Here is a 12,103-nt window from a genome sequence, read left to right as displayed (position 1 = left end):
TGAAGTGTAGAAGTGAGGAGTTCATAATTTATCTCTTCTCTTGTTTCATGAATACATTATATAATATGACAAATAAGGGCCTACTGAACCCTAAGGCTAGGGAAAATGCCACGAATTTCTTTCCAATTAAATGCAAAACAGATGAAGACATTTTGTAGTACTTTAATTCAGAGAATTATATGCTGCACTGATCAAAAAGTTTTCTTGACATTATTTTTCACGTTTTTGTCAAGAATGCATGTTACAAGAAGACATGAGAAAGTGTGAATGGCACATCATGTTTTGAGTTAATACTCTAACATTTGAGTTCTCATTTCTGCTACCTGTCCTGCAAATGGGACTGTATTACAACATCTTACGAAGATAGGCTGAGTGAGCTGGGCTTATTCAGCCTGAAGAAGAGAAGGATGCAGGGTGACCTCATTGTGTCCTGCCAGTACCTAAAGGGAGCCTACAAACAAGAGGGGAGTCAACTCTTTACAAGGGTAGATAGTAGCAGGACAAGGGGAAATGGTTTTAAGTTCAACGAGGGAAGATTTAGATTGGATATCGGGAAAGTTCTACACAGAGAGACTGTTATGGTGCTGGAATGGGCTTCCACGAGAGGTTGTGGGTGCCCCATCCCTGGAGGTGTTCAAGGCCAGGTTGGATGGGGCCCTGGGCAGTCTTGGTCTAGTGTTAAATGTGGAGGTTGGTGGCCCTGCATGCAGCAGGGGATTGGAGCTTGGTGATCCTTGAGGTCCCTTCCAACCCAGGCCATTCTATGATTCTATGGTCTTGTAGCTGAAGAAGTGCAATATTGCAAGGGAAAACATTTATTGCTGGCAATGTATTTCTCAAGTTCTTGTCACTCAGAGACTTCCAGTTTCATGCCATACACTCGCTGCATAGCTTGGTGTGGGGGATGTTGGTTCCTATCAGCAGTTTGTTGGGTCCTTCTGCTGGGGACACTTCCTGCAGTTCAACTGTGCAGTACAGATCAAATGAGGCAGCTTGAGCAGCAATGTAAGAGAAGCATTGAAACTTCAGCTTCTAGATGTCAAGCTATTAAACCGGTATCTTAGCTCTTGGTATATATTTTTTTAATGTAGGTCTATTTTAAAATCATAATAACAGTAAATGAATTTTGAAAGCTTCAATTTTTCACTACTAACACAAAAGCAATTTTTTCGAGGTAGACTTTATGCTGCCATAAAGACGTAGGCATGCACTGAAATTGCCTTGACTTAATCATTACTTTCTGTCAGATGAACCAAGATAAACTGGTCATGTGTGCACTCTTCGTCTTACTCCATTTATGAACTTTTTAAACCTCTCCCAGGCACAATTGAAGCACCATTTGTGTTATCTTGCAACAGTGGGCAGCTGAGAGGTGAGTGCGGAGCCCATGTGAGGATGGTTGTTACAGCTGCCACAGCTCAGCTGACAGAAAGGGGTTTATTAGCCACCTGTAACTCAACATTGCAGGTTGGCTTCTGCACAGAATTGAATATAAAAGCATTCAAAAGCACGTGTTTACATATATGGATGCTTGCAGAATCTTTTTCTTACTATTCAGGTTTGGTTCTTTTCTGTAGTAAATAAAGCTGCAGAATTCTGAAGTTTCTCAGAATTCAAGTCAAAGATTTGACTGGTGCTGTCATTTCAATGTCATCATTTTCAAGTTAGTTTTACAGAGATTTGGTGTCAGTTTTGAAGACTTCTTCCTTGAAATCGCGTGATTGTGATTCTTTGTTCCAGTTGTTGAGCTTCAAAACCCTGAAGTCCTTTGATTCTCAAAAGCAGACCACATGCTTTTGATAAGGGACCAGTGCATTAAATACTCACTGGCAGTATAATTTAAGCTTTATGACCATGAAGTGCATTCGCTCCAACATTTGCCAGCGCATAATCTCGTCTTTCAAATTCCTTTGCTCGTTCAAAAAAGTTTCAAGGTATTTATTTCCGTGGCCATTGGTCTTGTAAAGCTCTTTCCATTTGTGTTGGATCACAGGAGCTGAATGCTGGAATAATTATTTTTAGAAAGTGCTGCCATTTCTGTTGGTGATAAAATGGATTGTGTTGTTATGGCAACTGAAATCCTAATGTACTGATTAATGACATTGACATTATTTGATGGAGAGACTCATTTCGTGCTGTTCAGCCCTTTAGAATATTTTAATAAACTCTTTCTTTTAATGTAGTAGTATTTGGTGCAATGCTGTTAGTCCTACACAAGTCCTTTGTGCAGTACTTCCTTAAAAGGTGGTCACGTTACCGTAGCTGAGTGATCCTGAGCTGTGCTCTGAGACAGTTGTTTACCAGGAAACTCTGAATACGCTAAAAGAGCATTTCTGGATCTGCTTTTATGGCAGTAGTCTGTTTTTCAGGTATTCTAATAATCTAATAATTAGACGGTGGGCAGTGGTTGTTGAAAAACAGAATACTTCACATCGGCATAAAATGCAGTATATGTCTCACCTGTTATCTCAGGGTTTCCATTTCTTATTTTATTCTATTTTTTTTTTCCTGAAAATACAAAGTTCTATACACTCGCTATTCAAAATTCTTCTAATTTGCCAGTCTGCACTACCTGTGGTCAGAAGTGGTAAATTCAGCCCTCATTTTAGTGAGTGCCGTTTTGGTGGCTTTATTCCTTTGCTGCCTATCAGTTGCAGCAGGTCTGGGTTCATGGACATTTCCATTTCCTCCATTTCTCCTGATGTCCCATTCGTATGGGTTTGGCTGTAAAATAGTTGTAATTATGTTTTTGTTGGATAAAAATGTACATGTAACTGTAAATACATTACCATGGTGATCAAAGCAGACATTCAGTAGGCAATGTAAAATAAAAATATTTGTCTTCAAAAACCATTAAACTTTCCTGTTAATTTTAGCATGGAATCTTCATGCACTGTTACTCATTCAGATCTGAAAAAATAACAGGATGCAGGCTTTATGGTATTGTTGGGAAAAGGCTGTAGTAATTCTTGATCTCTGACCACTATCACTTTCAGCTCTTCCTCTGACAGATTATGGAGTTGGTGCTGTCAAGATAAAGCAAACAGAAAATGTTATGCTCATAGATGAAAACAGTGTGTATGTTTACAAACGTCAGCGAGAAAGGCCAGGCTGGATGGGGCTGTGAGCAGCCTGGTCTGGAGGGAGGCATCCCTGCCTATAGCAGGGTGTTGGAACTGGATGATCTTAAAGGTCCCTTCCAACGCAAACCATTCTGTGATTCTATGATTTTTTTTTCCTTCTTTTCATGATTGCAGAGATAAAAAATGCAAATTCCTTGTTTATCAAAGTCGTATAGACGAGTCCATGTATGTACAGCGCAGATGGGAAAGCCTTCGTTTGTTGTAAAGCTTTTCAGTTCTCGTATTTGAAGTAAAAGGGCTTTTTAATGTAACCGCCACTGAATTCTAATGTATATTTTTAGTGAATATTGTTAAATCCCTACAGTTTACAAATTCTGTGAATTTATTTTTATTTTTTTTTAGAGAGCAGATAATAAAACAGTCGACAGAACTGGTCTGCAGAGCCTACAGTGAGATATATGCAGCTGTGATGGATCCTTCAAATAAATACAAGGATCCAGAAACGATACTACACAGATCTCCTCACCAAGTTCAGGCACTTCTCTCGTAGTCGTGCTTCACCCAGATTTATCAGAATCCGTAACACTGTCTTGGTTATTTGCATTGAGCTATTTTTCTGTCTTGAATTTTGATGTATAACTATATATTAAAATATGTAGGAATGCGGTTTTCTTTAATCTGCTTGGCAGAAGTGAAGTCTTTCCTGTGTCTTTGAAAACCTTCTGTAGGCCAGAAAAATAGAATATAGATTAAAAATTATTTTAATGTATTCCTGTAATGGAAATGGACCTTGACAATATGCAATCTCTTTGAAAAGAGTAAAGGAGAAAGGTTTTTCCTTGCCTATACGTAATCCTTTCAACTAGATGTTGAATCAGTGTCTCTTATGACCTCACCGATATTTTTATTTGCTCTTTTCTCTGTTCTTTCACTCCATTTCTCAGCCTATCGCCAATATACACTGAGCCTGTTTAATTTTAATGCGGCTGATACAGTTTCAGTGTCTCAAGTCTTTTATAGCTCGTAAATCATTTTGACGTGTTTTGTTTTTTTTTCAAAATCTGTCAATTAAACCTTTGAGTCAAAATCCCTGTGATTTTTGGTATCCATTCTCTTGCATTGCTATTCGGGTGTTTTTTGGTAGGAAAAAAGGAATATTTGAATTGTGTGTGTATGTACATAACCCTAAACTTCATGCTTTAAATTATTTTTCTAATTGTGTTTTACTAGAAGGATTTTGTTTGAGTGAAACTGTTGTGTGGGAGTCCTTATATCAGTTGAAAGTTAAAGTTGGGACCAATAACTCTGTAGGTGAGGAGTGTTATTTGCACAGCGGTATGGCCAATACTTATAGGTGGGTATCAAGGGGGACATAAGCACTCATTCATATTGAATCAGTTGTATTTAAGATGGATGCTTTTAACAATATTAATATTCCCCATACAGAACACATACTTAGTGGCAGCCAAATTCAGCGTATGCTTGCAACAGAGCAGGAAATAGAGAAGAACAGCAGCAATACATTTTAAGTCTCTTGGAAAACTCATGGCATAGATCCGTGTGCTCAGAAATCATCTTCAGTGGTAACACCACACGGAAGTAATATCTCCTTTTCTTAATGGGCATAATTTGTTGGTGTAATATAACAAGATTGGAAAGTGTGTCCCTGGAGTTCTTGGATCAGGAATAAAGAATAAATTTTTCTGTAAATGTGAATGTTGGATTTAATCTGCTTTAGAACTCCAAATCTATAAGAAAAAAAGCTTCTAGATATTTCTTAGGCAAGCTTTAATGAAAAATTATGCTCTTCTACTAGGTAAGGCATTTAAATTACTCAGGTTTGGCATTACTATAGTGCATATTCAGAAGGCTATTCATTGTTTAATAATATTAGGATTGCTCAGTATGCCTGTAATTATTATCTAATATGTGACAATTACATCAGTTGTCAAAAGGTTATAAATTAGCTTGTTAATAGATTAACATACTCTTAAGAATGAATTTTTTCCTCAAATTAAGCTTGACCTCAATCTCCAGTAATCAGTTGGTAGTTTGCATGAGGAGTAGCAAGAAGTTTCCTTCCCATCTTTGAGTCCATGTAGAGACTTATCTGTGTTTTTATCTTCTCTTAATACTGACGCGATAGCTGTAAAAGTTGTAACGCATAAAAGTTAAGGTCAGTCACTAATTTTGGTTTGTGCAATTAAAGTAAATGTCAGAGGGTCACAAATGAGTAAGTAAATCAATAAAAGGCATTCCATTTACTGACTTTGGTCTTCCGTGTTGTTATTTCCTCTGCTTGCCTTCCTAAAGCAGGAAGGAAAAGGTTGTTCCATGTGGACCTGCCATTCCTCGGCAGTTCTCAGACTTCCATTTTATGGATTCCCAGGATTTCCTCACCAGCAGCTGTGGTGCTTCAGTCCTCTCATTGCTCAGCTTAATGGATTGGCCCATTAAGTGTTGCACCGAACAGGATCTCGGTGGGTGGCAGCACTGGAGCCATGTATAGACCAGTTTGTTGAGTGTCAACAGCACATCTGCTCTTGGTCCTTAAACACTTCATACCAAGGGACGTGTCTTCAAAGGGTGACTCCATTAGCAGTATACTTGGAAAATGGTGCAGAAGCACATTTGAAACTGGCTCCAGCAGGCAGTGCTCTCTGCATTCAGTGTTCAGATGACCCAGTTCTGAGAGTAGGTGAGTAAAGGGCTTCTTTATGCATTGTTGCCTTATGCAAAGAGCACTTTTGTGCAAAGCGGGTAAGCTGAGTTCTGGGCCAAAGGAGTTTGGAATCTACATCTCCCTCATTCCTGGAGCGCACCCAAACGCTTCACTTGTGTAGCTCAAAATGGAGCAGCTCTAATTCTGCTCACTTGAATGTAGCAGCAGAAATCAATGCAAGATATGGAAGACATATGACAGAACAAGCAAGGAGGAGTTTATGCTATGCATGTGAGTATACCCCTGAGGAGACAACATCTAAATCTTCTGACAGTGGTTACTTAGGGACATTATCTTTGACCACCAATTGCATGAGCCCCGGGAACAGAATCGATATCCCAGGACTTCACCATCCACAGAATTAACAAGCAGCCAGCAAGCCACAGAGCTGAGCTGGACCCACGGTTGTTCGCCAGCACTTAGTGGCAATGCCTCTCTGTTCAATCTTTGCAAAGCCTTTTCTCACTCTCTATAAATATGTACACTATACTGAAAATAAAATACAGACATTGTTTTAATTATAGCATGCACGCAGCAGCTCAGCCAGAGTCATTTTTGTCTAATCTGGGAAAAGAGACACATTTAAGGGAGTTTGGAAAGGTGATAATACATTTATTCTGTTACATCTTCATGCTTCTCCCTACTCTGAGTTTTACAACTCTAGCCCTGAATTTGGTCTGTTAATAGACTCAGCTGTAATTATTTTCATTAGAGTTTTTGAAATATGTCTTGGAGGAAAATACTTTTGGAGCCACTAAACTTTTCCATTCATTTCAAAAAATTCTGGCTGCTCTTTAATCCCTTTGCTTGCCCTGCTGAGTCACTTTGCCATCAACCCAGGGGGGTGGGGAGCTTAGAAAATGTTGAAAATGAAATGGAGGGGTTGGGCGTATTTCCGTGAGCATAACACACCCTTGAGAAGCAGCACAGACATGGGTGTGGGTTTGTTTGAAATCTGCTGCCACCTGCTTCTGAGGGAAAATGCAGAAAAGAGCCATTTGCTCGTGATGAGGGCACACATCCAAAGCACCAGGGTAGGGCTGGCTGCCCTACATCAATGCAAGATTGATGCTGTGTTTGAATAGCTGGGAGAAAGGAACTGGCGGTAGGAGTGAAAGGTGTGCTATGTAACTTAACTCCTTCATATGCTGCATTTACCTGCTAAAGGTTTTCAGAATGTCTCTCTGCTTTACCCCCATTGCATTGGAGCACTTTAGAAGCTAAACTGTAGGACGATCCTACAACTGTTGTACCAATTCCAACCCTTGGTAATTTGGAGTAACATGAGCTCCTCTGAGGCATCCAGTGCTATACAAAGCAGTGGATGAGCTTGGAGCCAGTTTGTTTCATGAGTATACTTAAGTTACACTCATTTATCTTTTTAACTTGGATGTTTGTCCTAAAGGCCCTTCGTGGGGCATCTTTCATAGAGGAAGGAGGATTTTCTGTGAAAAGGACATGCCCTCATGCTTTATGGCAGCAGGCTCTGAAATCCCCTAGAGATTCAGCTACTGAATGGCTGCAGCTGGGTGGCCAGGATTCCTGGGGCACCCTGCGTTCTGTCTGCTGATGGCAAAGCTGGGACACTGGGGACAGCAAAACCACAGGTCTCCATCTACCTGCTGTAGGAATTCAGCTTGGCTCATCAGAACCAATCTAATTCTTCTAAAAGTTTAACTTCAACCATTACAATTACCATTACAAATACCATGCTTTGGTAGAGATGTTCTCACTAGCCTGGGGTGTGTGATTACCAAATACTCAATAAGTGGCTGGACCTCTCACAGCATTAAAGTCTTCTGATAGCCCAGGTATTCATGTTCTTGAGTTAAAGGGGCACAGATGTAGAGGCTGTGTGGGGAGAAATGGGCTGAAGCCCAAGGCATTGCTTCTGCCTCGGTCCTTGATCAGTCCCTCAGATCTTCACTAACCTCCAGAATTCTTTAACACAATACTGTGGAAAGACAGAGTGCAAAGTGAGGGCTGGAGCATCTCCCCTATGAAGGCAGGCTGAGAGAGCTGGTCTTGTTCAGCCTGGACAACAGAAGGCTGTGGGGTGAACTCACTGCATCCTTCCAGTACCTGAAGGGAGCCTGCAAACAGGAGGAGAGCCAACTCTTTTGAAAGAGGAGATAATAGCAGGATAAGGGGAAATGGTTTTAAGTCGAAGGAAGGAAGATTTAGGTTGGATGTCAGGGGGAAGTTCTACATAGAGAGTGTGCTGAGGCGCTGGAATGGGCTTCCACAAGAGGCTGTGGATGCCCCGTCCCTGGAAGTGTTCAAGGCCAGGTTGGATGGGGCCCTGGGCAGCCTGGACAAGTGTTAAATGTGGAGGTTGGTGGCCCTGCATGCAGCAGGGGGTTGGAGCTTGGTGATCCTTGAGGTCCCTTCTAACCCAGGCCATTCTATGATTCTATGAAAGGATACCTGAAAATGTCCATTTGTCCCTACATTCTAGCCTGAATTGGAGTATATCCCCCTACAGTTGACTTTATGGACAACAGGGAGATCAACCACATACATAAGGCTTTTCTCTTTATAAACAACCCCCTCCTAAAAAAAGGCTTGTTTAAACTACGTTGCTTTAGTAATAGGAAAACCTTGCTCAAGCAAGATATGGCTGAAATATGTTTGATGGATTACTGTAGGGCGAGTGACAAAGAAGAAAAAAATCCAGTTGCATGTTTCATATTCCGACAATGAAGCTTTCATTTGCTGCCTCGTTCACAGATGTGGTATTGTCAAATTGCAGGAAAATGCCTGGCAGACTGTATCATCGAATATATTTAGGGATAAATAAATTCAGAGCGCACTATATATAGAAGCCACACAAATAAGCACAGAGTTCTTATCAGCCAAAGATAACATTAGTCGTGATTTATCAAAGTAATCTTTATTTTATGGAAAATGGATAATAGGGTGTAATTTAATCCCCAGTGAATGTAATGTATATTTCAAAGGGTTCTTTTTTGTCAATAAAACTATTTGTTGTACTTGTTAGACTAATTAAGTCTTCTTGCTGTTGCTTAGGACAGGATAAAAGATACCTATTAATGAAATGAGGAGGAGAAGATGGGTTTGAAAGTTTGTTAAATATTTCATACTTGCTAGCCAGTTTTCTCATCAAAACAGCCTTTGCTGCAAGTCTGTGTTCACCCAGATTGTGCAGAAGATAGATGAGTTTTCCTCTATTTTAATTTCACAATGGATTTCCCCAAAACCTCAGCACATCTCTGAGCTGGTCAACTTCTAAAAGCTGCAGGAGCTGCCCCAGTCTCTACGGTGATGATGGTCCCAGTCCAAGCCCAGTGCTGACAGACAGGGCGACGTCCCTGGCTGCATCTCGCTGCTCCTTGCGTTTTTTCCACCATATGCAAACACATTCTAGGAGTTGTGGAGAAGGCAAAAAGGGAAGAAAACAACACGCATCAGTGCAGCCTGCATCAGCCCTTGGCTCTGGGCAAGTTTGCAAGGCTCGCCTGCTGACACTGTGCCCAGTCTTGGCTCTGCCATGCCAGGCAGCAGAGGCAGGACACGAACTCATTCCTTGGATCGACAGCTGACCTTAAAAGAGCAGAGTCAGAAATGAGGTAAAGTCAGAAGAGGACACATGTTATGCTCTCTTTCTTCCTAATGTTTTTGCTGTCCTTATTTGTAGCCTAGCAGCCTCATGAACTTTAAATAGAAATTTATGAATGGTTTTCAGAAGATGACTTGTGACTCTCCAAAGACGGGCTACACTTTTAATGGTCATTTTCCCTTAGAAGCAGCTTATAACATTCAGGTTATGCAAAAACCCCTAAGACCATGTCTTGTTCCCACTGCATGTATCTGTTCTGCATGGTCATCGAGTTCCATTGAAGAAACTGAACAAACACAACATTTCTGATACTGATTATCAATTAAAATCATTGAACCATTAAGGTTGGAGAAGACCTCTAAGGTCATCTAGTCCAACCATCTGCTTACCACCAATACTGCCCACTAGCCATGTCCCTCAGTGCCACATCTACATGTTTCTTGAACCCCTCCATAGATGGTGACTCCACCACATCCCTGGCCAGCACGTTCCAGCACCTGATCACTCTTTTGGAAAATGAATTTTTCTTGATATGCAATCCGAACCTCTTCTGGCCCAACTTGAGACCATTACCCCTCATCCTACCACTGATTACCTGGCAAAAGAGGCTGACCCTCACCTCACCATGACCTCCTTTCAGATAGCTGTAGGGGGTGATAAGCCTGAGCCTCCTCTTCTCCAAACGACCAAGTGTCGAGTCCTGCACATTGGTCACAACAACACAAATGCATGCTGCCCTCAGAGAAATGAGAGGGGTTTTGAGGGGTTATTTGGCCATGGCCGATCGAAGCTGTGGGAGACTTAAGCATGATCATAGAATCATAGAACTGTTAAAGTTGGAAGGAGCCCTTAAAGGTCATCAGCTCCAACTCCCCGGCAGTGAACAGAGAATCTACAGCTAGATCAGGTTCCTCAGCACCCAGTCCAGACTGATCTTGAATGTATCCAAGGATGGGGCCTCCACCATGAGTCCAGGCAACCTGTGCCAGTACCTCACCACTCTTATTGTAGAAAACTTCTTCCTTACATGAAGGATATTGGCATGGGACACAGGCTTGTAATTGACATGACACTCTGTATTTTCTCTGACTCCCCATTTCCTTACAAAGATCTCAGACTGCTGAAACAGGTGGCTGAAAACCAGCCAGCCCTTCCCTGCCATCACATACGTGTGTGCCAGCCTCCTCCACTCACAGAGCAGAGCACAAAGCAGAGGTGTCCTCTACCAACTAACAGGCAGGATTTGCTCCAATAATCCCCACTGCACAGAGGAAAGCAGTGACCTGCATTTTTACCTTCCATTTTTTATCTAAGCTCTGAACAATGAGGCTTTTAGCTCAGGCAACTGACAGGGACTGACAACATTGCAGAAAGGTGAGATGTGATATTTTTGCGCCAATATTTTCCCTGTGCTGCAGAACCTGAGTTGTCTTTCGTAAACAGGTGAAGAGGTGGCTGTGGTTGTGAACATGTTCTTCCTTTTTCTTCTTGGAAATCCATTCTCAATTAGTTTGGAACATTGGGTAAACCGGTGCTAATGAAATAAAAGGGTTTATTAGGTTACACAACGGTATGCGGGGGCTTAGGGGACAAAGTCAAATATTTACTCAGGCTAACTTTAGGAGGCAAAACAGCCAAGGCAATCACAAGGGAAACAGCTGAAAACCAAAACTTCACCAACCTGGCAGATTCATCAGTTAAGCGGGGGATAAATAACACAACAGGGCTACTCTGCAGACAGCAGCTCTGCTTTTTCCAGCTCTTCCTTGCAGTTACCGCATTCACTTCTGCTACATGACCTGATGCTGCCATCAACTCCTCAAAGCTCTTCAGCCTATTATTAAGACACAGTGAATTGAAAGATATAATTAATTTGTACTGGTGACTTCATACACATACTGTTTTGTGATTTTTCCACTTTGAGTCCAATAGGCCAAAGATGGCTCCTGGTTGAGGCTCAGCTCTCAGAGGTGTCAGCAGCACAAGGCTGGGGCTCAGATCGAGAAAGCAACTTCAAAAGAGAAGAATTGTGATTAAAAGTGCCTGTTTCTCAGTTTGGAGATGGAGCTCTAACCCCAGGTCCTGCTTTTTGCTCCCTGTCAGTAGGGAAAACGTATACTCAGAGAAAGGCAAAGCAAGTGAGCTTGAGGTCTGCATGGAATCACCCGCAACTGAGTTTCAATTTGGTTGACACAGCTTTAAGTAACTAGAGATCTCAGCGTGGCCTGAATTAGCCCCAAATACCACAGTCACAACAGAAGTAAAACAATTCATTAGGCACTTCTCCAGCCAGCTATGTACACGCATTCGTGCCTACATTTTCCTGGGCAGAAAGTGACTGCTGTGACCTCTCCAGGAACTGTTGTGTCCCTATACATATATACATATTTCTTATTGATCTGTATCATCTTCAGCTGTGTATCCTGATTTCTCCTAAGCCTATGAAAATGCATAGAGTGCTATGAATGTAGATGCATGTTTTCCTGTGAAGCTTATTCTTTTGAATTTCAAGAAATAATACATAAAACATTCGAGACTTCTTTCAGACTCTCCAACATCCATACAGCTATTTAATATTCCTCCTAAACGAGCTGCTTGAAACCATTTCCTTGTGAAAAGCCTTAACTGCAGCCAAAATTATAAGGTTTGGGGAACCAGACATGTGGCACTGCTGGAACAGGGAAACAGCCTGTGCGTGATGTGCTGCAAGTGCAAGGG

General features: G+C 41.5%; 1 protein-coding gene across 1 annotated transcript in view; it reads left to right on the top strand.

Annotated features, from left to right (window-relative positions):
* Window positions 1–5,351, top strand: part of COG6 (component of oligomeric golgi complex 6) — a 47,799-nt gene extending 42,448 nt beyond the window's left edge. The window contains exon 19 of the mRNA XM_085554572.1: window positions 3,486–5,351. Within this exon, the coding sequence (XP_085410698.1) occupies window positions 3,486–3,633 (148 nt within the window). The 3' untranslated portion in view covers window positions 3,634–5,351. The remainder of the gene's footprint in view (window positions 1–3,485) is intronic.
* Window positions 5,352–12,103: the final 6,752 nt, after the last annotated feature.

The sequence above is a fragment of the Coturnix japonica genome, chromosome 1 (assembly GCF_054131305.1).
Source record: "Coturnix japonica strain WE chromosome 1, WE-NBRP24, whole genome shotgun sequence".
In the NCBI taxonomy this organism is placed as follows: Eukaryota; Metazoa; Chordata; class Aves; order Galliformes; family Phasianidae; genus Coturnix; species Coturnix japonica.
Note: the sequence above shows the minus strand (reverse complement) of the source record. Positions and strands in the feature narration are given on the sequence as shown.